This window comes from Pseudopodoces humilis, chromosome 32 (assembly GCF_049639895.1).
Source record: "Pseudopodoces humilis isolate 2021_Gansu_Grassland_sample_001 chromosome 32, ASM4963989v1, whole genome shotgun sequence".
Classification (NCBI taxonomy): domain Eukaryota; kingdom Metazoa; phylum Chordata; class Aves; order Passeriformes; family Paridae; genus Pseudopodoces; species Pseudopodoces humilis.
This window is the reverse complement of record NC_142231.1, coordinates 16,137-36,342: the sequence shown is the minus strand read 5'-3', so window position 1 is coordinate 36,342 and position 20,206 is coordinate 16,137. Positions and strand designations below refer to the sequence as shown.

The window sequence follows — 20,206 nt, the reverse complement described above, 5'->3', positions numbered from 1 at the left end:
CCCAGATTTTGGGATTTTTTTCCCCCTAAATGCCTGAAATTCATGATTTCTGTCTAGCTCCAAACCTTATAAATTTCCTTTTTTTTCCCTGTGTGGAGTGAAGAAGAGACCCAAAAAAACCTGGGATTTAGGGTCCTTTGATGGCAAATTCTCCCATCCCCCCATCCCAAAAAACCCTATTTGGGGTGGCACCGAGCCAGGGCCCCAAAAGCCACGGGGACAAAGCTGCCCCTGTGTCTCAGAACCGGAAAAATCTCAAAAAATAAATAAGTCCAGGGAAAAAAAAATTATAAAAACACCAAAAACACCCAAAATCCCAAAAAACCCCTGACCCTAAAAGGGATTTTTTTATGGGGGCTGGGCTGTGGGTCCCAAGGTTTGAAAGGAGATCGGGTTAGGGGATTTTTTGGGGATTTTTGCTTGAATTTTTATTTGGAAAAACCAGAAAAAAGCCCAGTGGGGCTGTGGGTTAATTAATTAATTAAAAGAGGGCTTGGGATTAATGGGGTCAGGGTGGGGGGGTGGGGATTGTTAGGAAGAATTAGGATCAGGAGGCTCCTGGAGTGTGTGGACCCAGGTTTGGGTCATGGGGTTAAAAATTACCCAAAATCACCCCAAAATTGGGGTTTGGGGGAGGAACCCTGACCTGGAGGGTTTGGGGTGAAAAATTACCCCAAATTACCCTGAGGTTACCCCTAAAGTTACCCCCAAACTGGAGTTTGGAGGATTAAAAATGCCCTGTTTGGGGTTTGGGGTTAAAAATGACCCCAAATGACCCCAGAATGACCCAAATTGGGGCTTTGGGAAGGCAGCTCAGACCTCGTCAGGTTTGGGGTTAGAAATGGCACAAAATGCCCCAAACTGGGGGCTTGGAGGGGCAGCTCTGAATTCTGGGGTCTCCCAACCGTGAATTCTGGGGAATCTCTCCCAGGTTTTGGGGCATCATTCCTGGATTTGGGGGACATGTCTGGGCAGGCATCCCTGTTTTGGGGATATCTTTTTGTGTTTCGGGGCATTTTTCAGGGATTTTGGGGCGTTTCCCCGGTTTTCAGGGTGGCACTGCCTCTCCCGGACAGCCCAGGGGTCTCCATGTCCCAAATGTCTCTGGATTTTTGGAATCCCGGGATTCCTGGGAGAGCCGACGTTTGCCCAGCACGGCCATTGCCAACGCCAACCACCGCCCCACAAAGGCGCTTTTATCCCAAAACCCAGCTTTTTCTGGGAAGTTTTGTAAAAATAGCAATGGATCCAGCAGGGGGGCAGGGGCGTGAAGGGACCCTTTGTCACCTGGAGCAGGGGAGGGAATTCCTGACAGGATGCGAGGGGGTTCCTGTGGAATTTGGGGTCATTTTCTGATGGATTTGGGGGCATCTTTCCCACATTTTGGGGCACTTTCCCAGATTTCTTCGGCCGAGGATGAACAACCCCAAACCATTTTCCTGAGATTCCCACCCAATGAGCACAAAATGCAGGAAAATTCCAGGGTTTTTTTCAGATCTTTAATTCCAATAAAAGATAAAAAAAGTAGGAAACGAACCTGGTATAAAAGAGGGGAGGGAATTTGGGATCCAAAGGGACAAAAGGGCTGGGAAAGACCGGGAAAAAGGGCTCCAAAAATTCAGGGATTCGGTACAAAACTTCAGCTCCCAACTCGGGAAAAATAGAAAAAATTCCCAGCTCCTGTAGGAGAGGGAAAATACAAAAATTTGGGATGTTTTCCCACTTCTTAAAAATCTTCTTTTCCACCAGGAAAAGCAAATCCAGAGGCTTGGGAAACTCAAAAAAAAAATGGGAATAAATTAATCCAGGGTGGGAAAAGGTCCCCAAACAAATCCTGGGTTTTTTTGGGAAAGATTGAAGGGATTACAGGATTTTGGGGCTTTTCCCACGGTTCTGCAGTTCCTGGGATTTGGGAGGGATTTTTTTTCCTGGAGAAAGTGGGGAAAACAGCTGGAAAAAGCAACAAAAGCTGCCGGGATTAATCAGCTTGAAAGGGAGGAGAAAATTCCCAAAAATTCTCCAAAAATCCCAGATTTTGCTCAGGTTTTGGGGTTTATCCCTCAGAAAAGCAAAGTTTGGGTATGAATCCAGAGGAACTCTGGCATTCCAATGCTTAATCCCGGAAAAAACGGTGCGAAAAAGTGGGAATTTGGGAAGAAAAATTGGGAAAAAAGGGGATTTAAGCAGGAATTTTCCCAATCCAGGTTTTCCCATGGATAGAATCCCCAAACTTTGGCAATGAGGTGGAAAAAATGGGACTGATCCCCAAAAAATCCCTCCAGAACCAAACCCTTCCCGTTTTCCCCAAATCTGAATTTTTTCAACCCAAATGCATGGAGGCAACTCCCTTTTCCCAAAAATCCAGCTCCAAAAACCCCAAAATTCCCAAATTTCCTCATCCCAGCAGACGGAAAAGTGGGACAATCCATTCTGGAACCTCAAGAAAGAGGGAAAAAAACTCCAAAAAATCCCAGCTGTGCTTCCAAACTTTTCTATTCCCCCCCAAATCTGGAGGGGGGTGGTTTGGGAAGAGCAGGACCCGGAGTTCCCTGGCTGCATCCCGAGGAGAATCCTGGGATTCTTCTGATCCAAGTCCATGGAATTTCGGGGCTTTTCCGGCATCAGAGGAGCTTCCTGTGCAGGATTTCCCAGGCCATCCTCTTTCGGAAGTAGGGCATGTGTTGCTTTGTAAATTTTGGGGAGGGGGGGGGGGAAATGGGAATTTTGGTCAGGGTTTGCTCGTCCAGGGGTGGATTCGTGCTTTTTTCCCCATGGAAAATTGGGGGAAAGGAGGAAATTTGGGGCTTTGGGGTTGTGGGAATGAGGGAAAAAGTGGGAATTTCTTGGGACTCAGGCAAGAAATGTCTGAAATTTATCTCAGATTTTGCTGAGATTTTGGGGAATTTTGAGTTTTCCTGGCCCTGGGGGTCTGGGACCTGAGGGGATTTGAGAATGTTGGGATCTGGGAATGCTGGAGGAAGGAAGTGGGATAATCCTGGAGGTTGGGAATGGGGAATAACCCAGGAGTTTCTTGGGATTTTGGGGAGGAATGGGGGATTTGTGCCAGATTTTGGGGGGAATTTTGGGATTCTCCCTGGCACTGGGGGATTTTCCCACGGACTCGTGACAGGGATTTGGGGACAATTCCCTGTGAGGGGCTGGAAATGGCAAATAAGATGGGATTTCCTTGGGATTGGGTGAGCAATGCTGTAATTTCCCCCAAACTTCACTGGAATTTTGGGGATTTTTGAGATTCTCCTGGCCCTGGGGGTTTGCAAGCCACAGAATCTGGGAATGTGGGAATTGCAGCCCCTGGAGCGCAGGTACCTGGGTGAAGTTGATTGGTTTGTCCTTGGAGATGCACTCGGCGTATCTGCAGGCAAACATCCCGCAGTCGCTGCCGTTCATCTGCTGCGGGATCTCCTGTGGAAAAACAGGAATCAACATTCCCAAATTCCCACATTCCCCCATCCCCCAAACGCCCAGGCCAGGAAAATCCTCAAAATGCCTGACATCCCAGTGAAATCTGGGGGAAATTCCAGTGGAACCTGCTGCTGGGTAAACCCAGAAAGGTTTATTCCAGAATTCCAGAATTTTTTGGGCTGCACAGGTCCCAGAATTCCAGTATTTCTTGCATTTTCACCTTCCCCAGATCCCACCTAAACCCTTCCCCTTGATCTCATCCTTGTGGAAGATTTCCTCTATCAAGAGCTGGGATTTGTTCCCTCCTTTTCTTCCCACGAAGCCCTGAGGGGAAAGGGGCCCAAAAAAGGGCCGGGAATCCAAGGAAACCCCAAATTTTTTTGAAGTTCTGGGGTGTCCAAACCTGGCTCTTCTTGCTCAGCAGGGCCCATCCATTGGTGTCGAACTCCTTCCTTTTCTTATCCAAACTTTCCTGTTTCAGGTACTGCCTGTGGGAAAAGGAGCGAGAAAAGCTGGAATTCATGGAAAAATGGGAATTCTGAGGTCTTTCTCTGTTTGGCCATTCCCAAAGGTATTCAGGGGTGGGATTTATAAACTAATCCCCCCCAAAATGTAAAATTGGATCAGGAGAGGCCAAATCTCATGAGAAAAAAAAAAATAAAAAATGAAAGAATTCCTGGGATTTGTGGAAGAGAATTCCAGGGAAGAGCAGGAATTTTCCAAGTCCTGGAAGGGGAGAATGAGCCTGAAAAAGGAAGCAAAAATGACCCTAAAGGAGCCCAAAAAAATGACCAAAAAGGGACCTAAAAATGACTACAAGAGGGCCCACAAATGGGCAGTCGCTGCTCCAAAGATCAGGGAAGCAGGAATGGGATTTTCCCAGGGAAGGGATTTTACTCACAGTAGGATCCTGCAGGCCTCACTGTTGATCCCCCCCATGGAATCATAGTAGGTGATGGTTTTTTTCCTGAAATCCACAACCTGTACAGAGAAAGATTCTTTAAAATGGGAAAAAAAATAAATCATGAATTCTCCTTGCCAGCAAAAAAAAATTCAGATTATTTCACACCAGGGAAGGATTTTCCCCAAAAATCCCTGTTTCCTGCTGTGTTTTTAATCACTGAAAGTCTCAATCAGCCTCTAATATTATTATTTATTATGACTTACTATTATTTACTATTGTTGTTATTCCTGATATTCCTCCCACAGGTTTACAATGATTTTGCCCCTCCTTTCCAAGCCCCAGTCTGGGTGGTTTTCGATGTTTGCCCTCCCCATTCCCACATCGTTTGTGCTGGAAATTACCTATTTTCTATGGAATTAATTAACAATTTAAGCAGGAATTAATAAATTGAGGATGCTTTTGCTAAAGGACCTGAAAATTCCTGCAGGAGCCAAGGGAGGGGATGGGACAAAGGAGGGGGGAAAGTGAAATATCTGTGGCCTAAATCTCTCTAACAAGATCCTGTGGCACTGGGACCTGGTGGGAACGGGGAAATCAGATCTTCCCAAGGGAATAAATTCCATTAAATGATCTCCAGGCTGAATTTAAGGACCAAAAACGCCACAAAAAGCTGTTCCTAGCCTTGTATTTCCCTTTAAACTCAGATTTGAGCCATAAACACCAATTTTTCCCCTCAGCATCACCCAAAACCAACAACATTCAGTCCCTAAATCCCAAAGCAAGGATTTTTCGGGATAGTGCAGGCACTCACAGCCAGGCACCAGTGCACTCCCAGGTGGATGGGCACCAGGAGCAGATCCACAGAGAAAATATCCACTTTTTTTGTCCATCTTTTCACAGCCTGGTACCCTGCAGTCTTTAATTTGGTGAAGAAAAAGGTGTTAAAGGCATGGACAGCGGGCAAATCCTTCTCCTTGCTCCTCTCCATCAGCAAATTCATGTAGAAATTGATGATCTGGCAAAAGAAAGGGAAAATAGACAGGATTTTTGATTTTTTTTATACATTTTTATTTATTTTATTAGATTTGCGGCCCTGTGTAAAGTTTGGGAACAAGCCCCCAAAAAGCAGAAATTGCATTAAAACCTTCAAAAAACCCAGGGAGGTTTGCAGTAGCTCCATATTATTAAAACATTCCAGAAAAATCCAAGGATTTTTAGGAATCTGCCTTTATTTAAGTCTGTATTTATTTGTTGTTTTCCCTGTTCACATCAACCCCCATCTTCCCACCATCATTAATTCCCCACATAAACTATTTTTATTTTATAGAGCTTTCCCCATGGATTTACTACTCCAGGGTGGGAATCCCAGCCCACACCAAACCCATCCACTTTTCCCTTCCAAGCTGCTGGAACTGGTGGAGAATGGGGAATTTTGGGGTTTTCACCTCGTCGTTGAGCCAGTTGAGGTTGTTGAGGGTCTGGATGTCCTTCCTGGTGATGGTCAGGCGGAAAGCCTCACTCAGCACCTCGTCCTGGTTCCCTCCTCGGAAAAGGCTCTTGATTTCCTTCTCCATTTCCTGTGGGGAGGCAGAATTCCTGCTTTTCCTGACCCCAAATCCCCAAGGATTTAATCCCAAATTTATTCTTTCCCCCTTAAACCACAAATTCAATGGGCTGAGGACGCAGGGCTCCATTCCTGTGCCCACCCTCAGGAACTCCATTAACGTTTCCCTTTCTCCTGGCCGCCAGCCCCACCTCGGTGATTTCAGGGAATTCCTCGTCTCCCTGGCCCGCCCGGGCACGCTCCGGTCCCTCCGGCCCCACGGACACCGGGATCTCCTTCTCCAGGGGTACTCGGAGGTGCAGATCCACCAAGTCCTGCACAGAGCGCTCCCGCTCCTGGAGACGCTGCGATAGCAGAGATTTGGGAATGAGAGGTTTGGGATCAGGGATTCTCCTCAGGGAGACATTTGGGATTGGGGAAAAGGAGGATTTGGGACCAAGACAATTGGGAAAAACTGCCAGGATCACAGAATTAACCCTTCCAGAGCCAACCAACCCTGTCCCCAAGTACCACACCTGCATTTTTTTCCCCATTTCCATGGATTCTGACCCCTTTTCCATGCCCTCACCACCCTCCCAGTACCAAAATTTCCCATAATTTCCAATCTGGAACAACATCCCCTCTTTTCCTTGCTGTTTATTCCAGGATTGGAAAGCACAAAGGCCTCAAAAAAGTTGATTTTTCCTGTTTTTTCCACCTTTTTACCCCTAATTTTCCCAGTCCAGGGTGTTTTTCCATATAATTCTCACCTGGCTCTGGAGCTGCAGGGCCAGAGCTTTCTGCTCTTCAATCTGCCTCCATCTCTCTCTGGCTCGGGAATCATAAACACTGGTCCTGGAAAAGCCAGAATTTTCATGGAAAAATTTATTTAAAACATCAGGATTTTAGTTTTTCCCAGGAAAAGGCAGCAGGGGATATTAACTCACAGCTCTTTGATCCATAGCTCTGCCTGGAAGAAGGGGAGACTGGAAAGAGGGAGAAAGGAGGGTTGGAACTGACCAAAAATCCCAGAATTTCCCCAGAATTCCCTCATTTCCCAAATTCTCACCCTGTCCCTCTTCATTGTCACCTCCCTGTGTCCCTCAAAATCCCCCCAAAATTCTCCCGTTTCCCACCCCTCACCTTGGAGCTGGAGTCCTGGAATCCTTGACCTTGAGCAAAATGACAGAATCTGACCCTAAAAATGGGAAAAATGGCAATTTTGTCCCCCTCGATTCCCACCCCAAATCCTGCCTGATCCCAAACAAAAACCCCGGAATGGCCAGGGAATTTAAATCCCTTTCCCAGGATTTGGGGTTATTTAGAATTTGGTTTTCATTTTGTTTGGGAATTGGGGAATTTTTGGGATTCATCTGGGATTTTGGGAGGTTTTGGGATATTTTGGGGGATTTTTTTTGTTTTATTTGGGATTTTGGTATTTTGGGGGGACTTTTTGCAGTTTTTGGGGCTGTTTTCCTGGAATTTTTGGGAATCTTTACCTTCACTCTGCGCCCCGCCCACAGGCTCCTCCTCCTGCTGCTGTGGGGCCACGGAATTCCGGGGCTGGAACCCCCCAGGAAACCCTGAAGAGGGGCCCAGGGGGGGATTTTGGGAATTCTGGGGCAGCTGCGTGGGACACTGAACAGGACCCGGAATTTTGTGACTTTCCAGCGCCTCGGGATCATCCCTGGGAGCCTCTTGGGGCAGGGAGGGGCTGGAACGGGGACAGCGGGAGCTGCAAAAAAAAAAACCTCAGTTAGGGAAATTCCCAGGAAAAGACCGGAGATTTGGGATTAGGGAAGAGTTTTTGGAGAGATCTGGGATTTGGGCAGGGTCTTTGGTGATTTTGAGGGATTTGGGGAGGTTTTTTTGAGATATTCCCAACTCACAGCTGGAAGGGCAGCAGTGGGGAGGGTTTGCAGCTGGAGAATCTCTTCCCGGTCACCATCTGCAGCAGCTGCCGGTAAATCTCCCGCTCCTCCTCCCGCACTGTCTGCAGGGAAAGACCATGGAAAAAACTCCTGTCAAAATCTTGGGATTCACTAATCCCGAGAGACTTCCCCCAAAATCAGGGGTCTGGTGGGATTCCATGAAGGCAGCCAATGAGAAAAACTCTAAAGAATGGGGATTTAGGGCTGGAAAACCCCAAGAATTTCACATTTAACCCCAGCAGTGCCCCCAGCTCTGCCTGAACCCCTGATCCCAGGAAACCCTGGGATTTCCTCAGATTTCTCATTCCCAGCCCCATCACCTCCTCGGCCGTGCTCAGGAAGCGCCGCGGGGCCTTCTTGGGGCTGCGGCGACTCCAGGAGGGGCTCAGGGCTGGCTTGAGAGGGAAAGAGGCTCCATGGAGGGCGGATTTTCCCCCAAAAGTGCTGGAATTCCCACTGGAAGGAGAGAAAAGCACCTCAGGTTTGTTGTAAATCCCACAAATAGATTCAAAATCACAAATAAAATCACAAAACATGGCACAAAAGGACAGATGAAATGCCCAAAATTCCAAATAAAACCCCCAAAAAATCCCCCAGAGAATCCTCAAAATCCCAAATAAAATCCCCAACCCTCCCTTCCCAAAGCCCAAATAAAACCCAGAAATTAAAAAAAAAATAAAATCCCCAAACCCCAAAATAAATCCCAAAAATCCCACCCCGTTCAAAACTCCCAAATAAAATGAAATGCCAAGAATCCCCAACCCCACAAAAAAATCTCAAAAATCGTCCCCCAAATAACCAGAATCCCAAATAAAACCTGTCCAAAAATCTCCAAATATATGAAATTAAAATCCCCAAAATAATCCCGAGAATCCCAAAAAAATCCCAAAATACAATCCCCCCAAAATCCTCAAATCACAAAACTCCAAAATCCTAAATAAACCCCCCCCCACTAAATTATCAAATAAAACCTGGAAATCCAGAATCTGCCATACCCACCTGGAATTTTTCCGTGTCTCCAGGAATGAGCCTCGGCTCCCACGGGGCTTGGAGCTCCTCCACTGCCCATTGGCTCCTGGGAACCTTTCAGGAATTTCTGAGGGGAAAACCACCAGGAATTCCTCAAAAAAAACCACAACAATTTCCCCTTCTCCTGGGGTTGTTTTTAGGGAAAACAGCCCCAAATCCCAAATTCCAGAGGGAAAACTCACCTGGGATGTAGCTGAGGGAGCAGGAGGAGTTCCCGGCAGGGCAGGAGAAGCTGCTGAGTTTGGGGGGGAAAAACTGGGAAAAAAGAGTGGGGAAAACTCCTATATTTTAGTTAGAAGTGGGAAAATGTCAGGGAGGAATCCAGGAAAATTATAGGGAAAAAGGAAAGGTGTTCCCGGGGTTGGTTGGGAATGGTGGCAGGAATTCCCAATTCCTAAAATTCCCAATTCCTAAAGGTCACATGTCCTAATGATCACAGCTCCCAAAACGCAAAACTCCTGAAGTTCACAATTCCTAAAACTCCCAACTCCCAAATTCACAGCTCCTAAAGGTCAGAAATCCCAGAACTCACAACTCCCATATTTTATAGACAGAATTTATGGAAAAATCCTGAATTTCGCAGCTCTGCCGGCAGCTCCGGCGTGGATCCCACACGTGGGCTCCCCATTCCAGGCAAATTCCAGGCGGAATTCCCACGTCAGGAAGCGGAAAAACGCCAAAACGGGTTTGGGATTCGACTTTTGGGGTCTTCAGGTTGTTTTCCACAGAAACCGCGGCTGGAAGTGTCGCAGGAGCACCCTGGGATGGGGCAATTGTCCCAAACATTCCCAAAATCAGCTTCCCGCCCAAACCCTGTCGTAACTCCATGAGGGAAGGAGTCGGGGGCTCCGGCCCCGTGGGAAAGAAAAGGGGCCCGGGAATCGCGCAGCCCCCCGGCCGCTGCCCCGCTCCGCACCTTGCTCTCGGCGACCAAGCCCTTGAAGGCCGAACCGGGCCGGGCCCGCTCCGCCTCCCGGGCCTCCATCCTCATCGGGGGCAGCGCCGCCAGAACCGGGCACGGGCAAGGGCCGGTGCGAGGAGCCGCCGGGAGCCTGCTCCGGGAGCGGAGCAGGGCCCGGAGCCACGGCCGCTTCGCTCCCCTCAGCCCACCCGGTCGCTCAACCGGAAGTGGAAGTGGGACCGGAAGCGTCCCGAGCGCGCGCGGTTCTCCCGGGCTCGGCGGCGGCAGCGAGGAGGAGGCGGCGGAAGCGGAAGTGAGCGCCAGGGGCTAGGCGCCGCCGGAAATGGCATCGGGGGAGCGAGCGGCGCGCTGCTTGGAGAAGGCACCGGTCCCTGGCGGCTTGGAGGTCCAAAGTGGCAGCGCAGAGGTGGCCCTGGACGGGGCTGTGACCCTATAGGGATCACCCTGCGGGGTTGTCATTGTCTAGGGGATGTGACTCTATAGGGACCACTCTGTGGGGATGTCATTCTCTGGGGTCCGTAACCTTTTAGGGGATTACCCTGGGGGTGATGGTCACTCTTTGAGGACCATGGTCACCCCGGGCGGGGGATGTCACCGTATAGGGAGTCACTCTGTGTGTGCAGGTCACCCTATAGGGGTGTCACCCTGTTGGGGGGAGGGGGTGGGTGGAATATGGATCCCCATAAGGCATCACCCTGTGGGGATGTCATCGTACAGGGGGTCACTCTCTATGTGTGTACCCCATTCCAGCTGGTCCCTGCAACCGATCCCATTCCAGCTGATCCATTCCAGTTTCTTCCTGTGGTCAGTCCTGTTACAGCTGGTCCCTACATCCGAAACTGTTACAGCCAATTCCATAATAAAGGATCCCATTAGAACCGATCCCGTTGGAGTCAATCCCACGATAGTTGGACTCTACAGCCAATCCCATTACAGCCGATCCCATAATAGCTAATGCCATTACAGTCAATCCCATAATAGCCGGTCCCTGCAGCCGATCCCATTACTCTGATCCCATTACAGCCGCTCCTGTTACAGCCGATCCCATCACGGCCGATCCCGTTACCCCGATCCCGTTACACCGCTCCCCGCCGCCACTCCCAGGGCCCAGCCCGTGTCCCCGGGCCATGGTGGCGCTGTTCGAGCTGTCCCCGGAACAGTCCCCGGGCCATGACGGCGCTCCCGGTGTCTCCGGTGCTGTCCCCGGGGCTGGGTCGGTTCCTGGCCCCGGCCGCCCTCTCCTTGGCCGCGCTCCTCCTCCTCCTGTCTTTCCTCCCCCCCGCCCCGAGCCGGCGGCGCTCCGCAGGTCAGTGCTCCCAGTGGGCAGTGGGGACTGGCACCAGTAACGGCCCCGGATGGGGACCAGTAACGCCCGCGGACCGGGGCCGGCTCTGAACTGGAGCCGGGAGAGGCAGCGGCAGGGAACGGGGACTGGGACCAGTAAGGAAAACAGAGCAGATCCCATTGGGAACAGCGACGGGGACTAGTAACGGCCCCGGACTGGGACCGGCAGTGAACTGGAACTGGTCAGGGAGAGGTACTGGAATCAGCAGGGAACAGGGACTGGGACCGGCAGGAAAACCGGACCCGGGAGAGGCAGCGGCAGGGAATGGGAACTGGGACCAGTAAGGAAAGCAGTCTGTAACCAGTGGGGAGTGCAGAACAAGTCCACAGGGAACACAGACTGGGACTGGTAAGGATGGACTGGGACCAATAAGGAGGGCAGACCAGTAACCACAGGGAATAGAAACTGGGACGAACAGGGAATGCAGACTGGAACCAGTAAGGACCGTGTGGCACCAGCCCTCCAGTAAGGAGGACAAACTGGCACCAGTAAGGACGGACTGGGACCAATCAGGAAAGAAGGCTGGCACGAGTAAGAAGTGCAGAGCAGCTCCCACAGGGATATGGACTGGAACCAGTAAGAACAGACTGGCACCAGTAAGGAGGATAAATTGGCACCAGTAAAGAGAGCAGACCAGTGACCACGGGGTATGCAGACTGGGACCAATAAAGACAAACTGGAACCAGTAAGGAGGACACAGCAGCTCCCACTGGGAACAGGACTGAGGCAAGTGAGGACAGACTGGCCCCGGTAAGGACACAGGATTGGCACCGGTAAAGACAGACTGGCACCAGCAAGGAGGACAAACTGGTACCAGTAAAGATAGACTGGGACCAGTAAGGACAGACTGGCGTCAACAGGGAATAGAGAATGGGACCAGTAACGAAGACAAACTGGCCCCAGTAAGGAGTCCCCCAGAGCACCCCCCCCGGGGCGGGAGTGTCCTGGCGGTGGCAGCAGGGCTGTCCCGGTGTCCCTGTCCCCGTGTTCCTCCCCCAGCGGTGTCACTCTGCGCTGGCAGCGCCACCCGGAGGGACAGAGCCGTCCTTCCCGCCTTGGGATTCGCCCGAATTTCCCGATTTTTTCCAGGCAGGAAAATGCCCCCGAGCCCTGAGGGATCCCGGCACACCGAGACACTGGGGGTCGGCAAAGCCATCGCCGTCCTCACCTCCGGGGGGGACGCGCAGGGTAAGGGGACCCCAACCCCCCAAATCTCCAGGATCCCAAATCCCCGTAACCCCAAAATCCCCGGGATCCAAAACCCTGCCCCAGATCCCTATAAATCCCCACAAATCCCCCAGAATTTCTTCCCCCTCCCCTCCCGCCAAAACTTTCCAAATCCCCCTGGATCCCAAAATCCCTGGGAACCAAAACCCCTGCCCCAAATATTCCCAGAATTCCCCCCAAGTCCCTAAACCCGTTCCTTTTGGGGTATAAATCGGGATTTTGAGCCCACAATCATTGGGGTTTTCCCTGGATTGAGGTTTTGGGAATGACCTTGGGGGGAATTTTGGGGTCGAGCAGAGCTCCGGGGGAGTTTCGCGATAACAGTGGGGAACAGCGGTGACAAAATTCGGGGAGGGGACTCCAAGGGGACACCGGTGGCACTTTGGCACCGAACCAAAACACTCGGGATTGCCCAAAATTCTAAGAATTCATCCCTAAATTTGGGATTTTTCTGGGGGTCCAAAAGATGGGGGGTGGACGGACATGGGGGGGGTGCCAAGCCAGGGGCCCCCCCCGGAGTGTCCCCTCCCCCGCCGAGTTTGTCACCTGCGTCAGGCGCTGCCACCAAAGGTCACCGGGGCAAAAATAACCCAGGGGGTGGCAGCTGCGAGGGGGGAGACGCGAGGGGGTGGGGAGGATGGATTTGGGGTGTTCTCAGGGGGGTGGCAGCTGGGGGGGAGATGGGGATGACAGCTTTGAGGGTGGTTTTGGGGGTGTCCCCTGGGGGTGGCAGCTGCAGGGCTGAATGGGGGGGAGGTGACAGCTTTGGGGATGTCCCCGAATCTGTTTGGTGGGGGTGACAGTGACCGCGGTGTCCCACAGGCATGAACGCGGCCGTGCGCGCCGTGGTGCGCGTGGGGATCTACACCGGGGCCAGGGTGTTCTTCGTGTGTGAGGTCAGTGCCAGCCTCAATCCCAAAATCCCACGTCCTCGTCCCTAAATCTGGGAAAAGGTGTCATTTAACTACTGTCCACTCTGTCCCCCCAGGGCTACCAGGGCCTGGTGGACGGCGGCGAGCACATCAAGGAGGCCACGTGGGACAGCGTGTCCAGCATGCTGCAGCTGGTGAGGGACACAGACAAGGACGGGGGGGGGGGGACAGGGGGACACTGGGGGATCCCCGCCCGGGCAGGGGGGGCACTGGGTGTGCTCCTCACTGGTCCCAGTCTGAGCCCAGGCTCCGCAGAAAATGAACCAAAACCAGAGCTGGGACGGGGGGAGGGAGGGGCGAACACAGGAATGGACAGGGGGACGGACACGGGGATGACACAGGGGTGGGATGGGTGGACGGACAGAGGGATGAGCAGACAGACAGCCCCAAGGCCACCCACCCCCGCCGTCCCCAGGGCGGCACGGTGATCGGCAGCGCGCGCTGCCAGGATTTCCGCACGCGCGAGGGACGACTCCGCGCCGCGCGGAATTTGGCCAAGCGTGGCATCACCAACCTGTGCGTGATCGGCGGCGACGGCAGCCTCACCGGCGCCGACACCTTCCGCGCCGAGTGGGGCGGGCTGCTGGCAGAGCTGCTCAAAACAGGTACGGGGGGCCATCCCGGGGTAAGGGAGAGGGGCAGAGAAAGGGTTGGGGTCAAAAGAGAAATGTTTGGGTTTAAAACCCAACGAAAATTCGGGTTTTGCCACACAAAAATGTGGTTTTTTCCCCTAATTATGGAAGTTTAGGGCACCTTTGCTCCCCTCGGGGACACTTTGGAGGGGGAACACAGAGGGACCAGGGGGTGTGGAAAGGTTTGGTTCCAAATCAAACTAAAAAATTGTTTTTTCCCCCCTAATTATGGAGGTTTGGAGCACTATTGAAGATGTCTTAAGGCGGGGGGGCACAGAGGGAAAAGAGGGTGTGGTTCAAAAAATCAGGATGTGGCACTCAAAACTTCAAGAGTTTTCCCCCAAAACGGAGATTTGTGGCACCGCTTCCCTCTGAGGGGACATTCTGGGGAGGTCCCACATCAGGAAAAGGGACCAGGTATGGAAAGGTTTGATTCCAAAGGAGTTTTAGTTGCAAAATCAAGGTGTCCTACACAAAAATATGGGGTTTTGTCACCCAAAGTTGAGAGTTTTCCTCCCTAACAATCTGTGTGACACCTCTACCCCCTGAGTGACCATCTGGGGGTGACATCCCCCTCCTGCCCACCCTTTCCCCAGGTGGCATCACGGCAGAGGAGGCGCAGCGCTCGAGCTACCTGAACATCGTGGGCATGGTGGGCTCTATCGACAATGACTTCTGTGGCACTGACATGACCATCGGCACCGACTCAGCACTGCACCGCATCATAGAGATCGTGGACGCCATCACCACCACGGCGCAGAGGTGACAGGAACACCCTTTTTGTCCCCAAGCCCCAGTGTCCCTGTTTTGGGTGAATGACACTTTCTTGTCCCTGCAGCCACCAGAGGACTTTCGTGCTGGAGGTGATGGGGCGGCACTGTGGGTATGTCCTGAAGGCATTTGGGAGGGGTTTTTGTCACCCCAAAAATTGGGGGAAGTGGCTCAAAAGCTGTTTTTGGCCCTGTTTCAGGTACCTGGCACTGATCACAGCCCTGGCCTGCGGCGCCGATTGGGTTTTCATCCCCGAGTCACCCCCCAACGACGACTGGGAGGAGCACCTGTGCAGGAGGCTGGCTGAGGTGGGAGGGAGGGATGGACACAGGGGTGGACACACAGGGAGGGAGGGAGAGATGGACACAGGGATGGATGGATGGATGGATGGACGGATGGATGGATGGATGGATGGATGGATGGATGGATGGATGGATGGATGGATGGGAGAAAGATGGAGAGAGGATCTCCCCCTGTCCCTATCCCTGTTGTTACCCCTGTGTTCCCCCAGACCCGTGACGGTGGCTCCAGGCTCAACATCATCATTGTGGCCGAGGGTGCCATCGACAAGCACGGCAAGCCCATCACCTCGGACGACATCAAGAATGTGAGTGGGGATGGGGGAACATGGGGAAACAATCCGTTCTCCCCCCCCCCCCCGCCCCTTTTTGGGGCCAGTCCCGAAACTCTCCTGTGTCCCCACAGCTGGTGGTGAAACGTCTGGGGTATGACACCAGGGTGACCATCCTGGGCCACGTCCAGCGTGGAGGGACCCCCTCAGCCTTCGACCGCATCCTGGTGGGCACCTCCTTCCTCACCCCAGCCCCAAACAAGGGGACCTGGAGGTGACTGACAGCCCCCCTTGGGAGGTGACACCCACCGTGTCCCCTCAGGCCAGCAGGATGGGTGTGGAGGCTGTGATGGCGTTGTTGGAGGGGACGCCAGACACACCAGCCTGCGTGGTCAGTCTGTCTGGCAACCAGGCCGTGCGTTTGCCCCTCATGGAGTGCGTCCAGGTGGTGAGTGGGGATGAGGGGACACTGAGAGTGGCCCCAGACCCAGCCCAGGGATGGTTCTCACACCTGAGATGTCCCCAGTCCCACCCCAGGGATGGATCCCATGCCAGGACACCCCAATCCCTCCCAAAGATGTCTCATTCCACCCTAATCCCACCCAAATCACTCCCAAAACACTCCAGTCCCACCCAGGACACCCTGATCCCACCCCAGGACACCCCAATCCCACCCCAGGGACAGATCCCACCCCAATCCCCCTCTGTGCCCCCAGACCAAGGATGTCACCACGGCCATGAATGAGGGACGCTTCGAGGACGCGGTGAAGCTGCGGGGCCGGTAGGTGGCACCTCCCTTTCCCTGTCCCTGGACCCCAGCATCAAAATGTCCCAAACCCCCAATTTCCCCAATTTTTAGGAGCTTCCAGAACAACTGGAATGTCTACAAGTTGCTGGCTCACATCCGCCCACCTGCCACCAAGGTAGGGGACACTGGGGAGGGGCCTGACCCGGAACATCCAAATCCCACCCCAGGACACCCCAATTCCATCCCAGGACACCCCAGGGATGGAAACCACCCCAATCCAATCCCAATCTCACCCAGGACACCCCAAACCCACCCCAGTCCCTCCCCAGGACACCTCAATCCCACCACTGTCCCCAGGGCCGCCCCAGGGAACCCCAATCCACTGCTGTCCCCAAGGCCCACTGACCCCTGTCCCCGTGTCCCTGACCCTGTCCCCAGAGTGGGTACACAGTGGCCGTGATGAACGTGGGCGCTCCAGCTGCGGGGATGAATGCGGCTGTGCGGGCAACAGTGAGGATTGGCCTCATCCACGGCCACCGCATGCTCGCCGTGCACGACGGCTTCGAGGGGCTGGCCTTTGGGATGGTGAGACCCTACAGGGAATGGGGTTAGCATGGGGAGATCCTACTGGGAATGGGGTTGGGATGGATTAGAGGGACTGTGGCCTTCAGCTTGGTGAGGGTCCAGAGGGGAATTGGGGTGGGAAAAGAGTGGGGAAAGGGTCTGGGATGGGGAGATTCCTAAAGGGAATGGGGTTTGGGATGGATTCAAAGGGCTGGCATTTGGGATGGTGAGGATCCTATGGGGGAAGGGAGTTGGGATGGGGAGATGCCTGTGGGATAAAGGGGTGGCCAGGGCATGATGGATTTGAAGGGCTGGATTTTGAGCTGGTGTAGGGAAAAGGGGGAGGGGGGGGGAGGGGGGGAAAGGGGGTGAGAAGTGCAGGATGGGTTTGAGGGATTGGAGATGGATTTGAAGGGTAGGGTTTTGGAATGGAGAGATCTCTAGTGTGAAAATAGGGTGGGAAAAGAGTTTTGGAAATGCAGGATGGATTTGAGGGGTTGGATTTTGGAATGGGGAGATCCCTGTGGGAAAAGGCTGCAAGAAAAGGGCCTGGGAAGGGGCAGTTGTGGCCCTGCAGGGATGGGAATTCCTTGGCATGGAGGTGTTTAACCCCTGTCCAAACCCCTGCCCCTCTGTGGGTCTGATCCGCCGCTGTCCCCGAGCCAGGGGACGTTATGATGAGTTGAGGGGATAGGGCCTGATTGGGCTGAGGGTATGTCGTGTGACCCCAGATCCTTCTCACACTTCATTAACCCTGTTTCACCCCCCAGGTGGATGAGATTGGCTGGAATGCTGTGGGCAGCTGGACGGGGCTGGGGGGATCCAAACTGGGCACCAAGAGGTGACTCCCCACCCTGTGTGGCGTCATTTGGAGTCCCCACCCTGGTCAGACTCATCCAGGGGGGTTTCCCCTTCCCAGGACTCTGCCCAAGAAATATTTTGAGGAGATCAGCGCCAACATCAGCAAGTTTGGGATCCATGCACTCGTAATCATTGGTGGCTTTGAGGTCAGTGGGATGTAGGCAGAGTGTGGTCAGCAGGGTGTGGTCAGTGCAGCTCAGTCAGACCATGGCTGGGGTGTGGTCAGGGGGGCATGGTTAGGGTGGGGTCAGCGTCCTCACTGTCCCTCTCCTCTCTGTATTGTCCCTTGATGTCCCCATTGTCCCCCAGGCATTCATGGGTGGCATGGAGCTGGTGGAGGGCCGCGCACGCTTCGAGGAGCTCTGCATCCCCATGTGCATTGTCCCCGCCACCGTCTCCAACAACGTCCCCGGCTCTGACTTCAGCATTGGCGCCGACACCGCCCTCAACACCATCACCACTGTGAGACCCCAAATATTCCCCCTAAATCCCCCTCATCCCAAATACCATCACCACGGTCAGACACCAAATCCCATATCCCAAACACTATCACCATAGTGAAACCCCAGTGGAAGTCCCCAAATTTACCTGATCCCAAAGCACTTACTTCTCCCACCACCATCACCACGCTGAGACCCCAGGGGAAATCCCCTAACACCCCTGACCTTAAACCCTTTTTCTTGACCCCAAATTGCCCATTTCAGATATGTTACCTGATCAAGAAGTCTGTGGTAGGCATCCCAATCCCCTGTCTTCAAACCCGGCCCTATTGCAGATATGTGACCTGATCAAGCAGTCTGCAGTGGGCAGCCCAAATCCCCTGGACCTAAATCCCTTTTCCTGACCCCAAATTCTGTCCCCACTGCAGACATGTGACCTGATTAAGCAGTCAGCCGCGGGTACCAAGCGCCGTGTGTTCATCATCGAGACCATGGGCGGCTTCTGTGGCTACCTGGCCACCATGGCCGGGCTGGCGGCCGGCGCCGACGCTGCCTACATCTTTGAGGAGCCCTTCAGCAGCCGTGACCTGCAGGTGGGGACAGCCTTGTCTCCAATGTCACCAGGTTGGTGTGAAATGAGTGGGTTTCCATTCTCGCCCCCATTCCTGATCCCCCTCCTGACCCCGCAGGCCAACGTGGACCACCTGACGGAGAAGATGAAGACCACGGTGAAGAGGGGACTTGTGCTCAGGTGGGCCCTGGCTTTGGCAGGGCGACTTGGGGGGGACGTCGTGTAACTCCCATGGGGATGGATTGGGTTTGGGATCTTGGGATTTGGGGTCTCACTGTGGTGTTGGGTTAGGGATGAAAGATTTGGGGTCTCACTGTGGTGCTGGTGTTTGGGATCAGTGCAATTATTTGGGATGAATTGTGGGATTTGGGCCTGATCCTGTCCCTGCTGTAGGAACGAGCGCTGCAATGAGAATTACACCACAGATTTCATCTACAACCTCTACTCCGAGGAGGGCAAAGGGGTCTTTGACTGCCGGAAAAATGTCCTGGGGCACATGCAGCAGGTGGGAATTCCCTGGGAAGGGGGTGAGGGTTTGAGAATTCCCACAGGAATAGGACTGGGGTTTGGGAGATTTTCCAAGGAATGGGATCAGGGTTTGGGGGATTTCCCCAGCTCATCCTCTGATTCTCCTGGTGCAGGGAGGCAGCCCCACTCCATTTGACCGGAATTTTGGCACCAAGATGGGCGCCAAGGCCGTGGCCTGGATCACTGGGAAGATCAAGGAGTGCTGCCGGCATGGTGGGTGCTGCTGGAGCAGGGATCCCAAAGGGACCCCAGAGTGACCTTACGTTCCCAAAAGGCCCTCCCGCAGATTTTAATCTAGGGGGTGTTCCCCAACCCTGGATGATCCCAAACGTTCTCAACCTCCCCTCCCATGCTCCTGGAAGGTCCCAGACGTTCCACACCTACCCTCCCATGGAGCATGCCAAACATTCCCAACCCCTGCTCCAGGAGGATCTCTAACATTCCCAACTTCTCCCAGATGCTCCCCCGTTCCAGAAGATTCCCAAACATTCCCAGCCTTCCCTCCCATATCCCTGGACGATCCCAAGTATTCCCAACTCACCTCCAGGATGTTCCCAAACATACCCGTGTCCCTCCCAGGCCGGATCTTTGCCAACACGGCTGACTCGGCGTGCCTGCTGGGGATGCGCAAGCGTAGCCTGGTGTTCCAGCCCATCACCGAGCTGCGCCAGCAGACGGATTTTGAGTGCGTGTCCCTCCCCGTCCCTCCCTTCCCCGCCCTGGGAAGGTGGGACAAAGCCTGGGATCCCTCCCCAGGGATGTCCCTAGCCTGCCCCTGTCCTGTCCCCTCAGGCACCGCATCCCCAAGGAGCAGTGGTGGTTGAGGCTGCGGCCCATCCTCAAAATCCTGGCCAAGTACAACACTGAGCTGGACACATCAGAGACGGCACACCTGGAGCACCTGACCCGCAAGGTCCTGGTCCCCGAGGCCCCTCTGTGACAGGGACAGCTGCCACCACCAGCCCTGGGGAACCCCAGAAATCCCCTTTTCCCAGAGCCTTTGGCTTTTTGGGGATTTTATGGGATTTTGAGAAGTGGTCCCCAAGCGATGGCATGATGAATTGAGGCTTTTCGGATTAAGTCACAAAATTGAGATGTTTCAATAAATTCAGTGTTTGTCCAAGTGCTCCAGATTTCTGTGAATCCATGGAAAGCTAAACCTGGATCCCACTGACCCCAAATCCCCCCCAATCCTCAGTATTTCACTGCCCAGCATAACAGAGAAGAATAAAAGAGGTGGAATTTGAACTTTCATCCCCAAGTT

General features: G+C 53.4%; 2 protein-coding genes across 3 annotated transcripts; one reads left to right on the top strand and one right to left on the bottom strand.

The window, feature by feature from the left end:
• Nucleotides 1–1,478: 1,478 nt before the first annotated feature.
• Nucleotides 1,479–10,023, bottom strand: SENP1 (SUMO specific peptidase 1). 2 transcript variants are annotated; one of them, XM_014261790.2, is made up of 16 exons: nucleotides 9,747–10,023; nucleotides 9,013–9,085; nucleotides 8,801–8,897; nucleotides 8,122–8,257; nucleotides 7,760–7,863; nucleotides 7,370–7,605; nucleotides 7,014–7,068; nucleotides 6,818–6,856; nucleotides 6,641–6,725; nucleotides 6,083–6,235; nucleotides 5,773–5,904; nucleotides 5,139–5,342; nucleotides 4,325–4,404; nucleotides 3,827–3,911; nucleotides 3,328–3,423; nucleotides 1,479–2,684 (listed from the first exon to the last, which is right to left on the bottom strand). In XM_014261790.2, exons 1-16 carry the CDS (start codon nucleotides 9,819–9,821, stop codon nucleotides 2,622–2,624), a joined length of 1,713 nt encoding a protein of 570 aa, XP_014117265.1. In that variant the 5' UTR covers nucleotides 9,822–10,023; the 3' UTR covers nucleotides 1,479–2,621. The 2 variants fall into 2 exon arrangements, with proteins under 2 accessions (XP_014117265.1, XP_087924879.1); XM_088068753.1 differs by lacking the exon at nucleotides 9,747–10,023 and adding an exon at nucleotides 9,363–9,412.
• A 2,071-nt stretch (nucleotides 10,024–12,094) lies between these two features.
• On the top strand, nucleotides 12,095–20,068 carry PFKM (phosphofructokinase, muscle). Its single transcript, XM_014261796.2, has 22 exons — nucleotides 12,095–12,285; nucleotides 13,147–13,220; nucleotides 13,313–13,390; nucleotides 13,672–13,861; nucleotides 14,485–14,650; nucleotides 14,727–14,771; nucleotides 14,859–14,967; nucleotides 15,171–15,266; nucleotides 15,365–15,457; nucleotides 15,553–15,678; nucleotides 15,947–16,011; nucleotides 16,090–16,153; nucleotides 16,417–16,563; nucleotides 17,313–17,383; nucleotides 17,462–17,549; nucleotides 17,713–17,865; nucleotides 18,272–18,436; nucleotides 18,533–18,594; nucleotides 18,808–18,919; nucleotides 19,056–19,155; nucleotides 19,522–19,627; nucleotides 19,735–20,068. The coding sequence occupies exons 1-22, from the start codon at nucleotides 12,195–12,197 to the stop codon at nucleotides 19,880–19,882; spliced, it is 2,349 nt and encodes a 782-aa protein (XP_014117271.1). The 5' UTR covers nucleotides 12,095–12,194; the 3' UTR covers nucleotides 19,883–20,068.
• Nucleotides 20,069–20,206: the final 138 nt, after the last annotated feature.

Coding starts and splice junctions, on each gene's coding strand:
- SENP1 (XM_014261790.2), bottom strand. CDS start 9,821: ATGAGGATGGAGGCCCGGGAGGCGGAGCGGGCCCGGCCCGGTTCGGCC. Junction 9,086..9,746: donor GCTTGGTCGCCGAGAGCAAG/GTGCGGAGCGGG, acceptor CTTTTTTCCCAG/TTTTTCCCCCCCAAACTCAG. Junction 6,726..6,817: donor GAGCTATGGATCAAAGAGCT/GTGAGTTAATAT, acceptor TGGCTTTTCCAG/GACCAGTGTTTATGATTCCC.
- PFKM (XM_014261796.2), top strand. CDS start 12,195: ATGCCCCCGAGCCCTGAGGGATCCCGGCACACCGAGACACTGGGGGTC. Junction 12,286..13,146: donor CTCCGGGGGGGACGCGCAGG/GTAAGGGGACCC, acceptor GGTGTCCCACAG/GCATGAACGCGGCCGTGCGC. Junction 13,391..13,671: donor TGTCCAGCATGCTGCAGCTG/GTGAGGGACACA, acceptor CGCCGTCCCCAG/GGCGGCACGGTGATCGGCAG.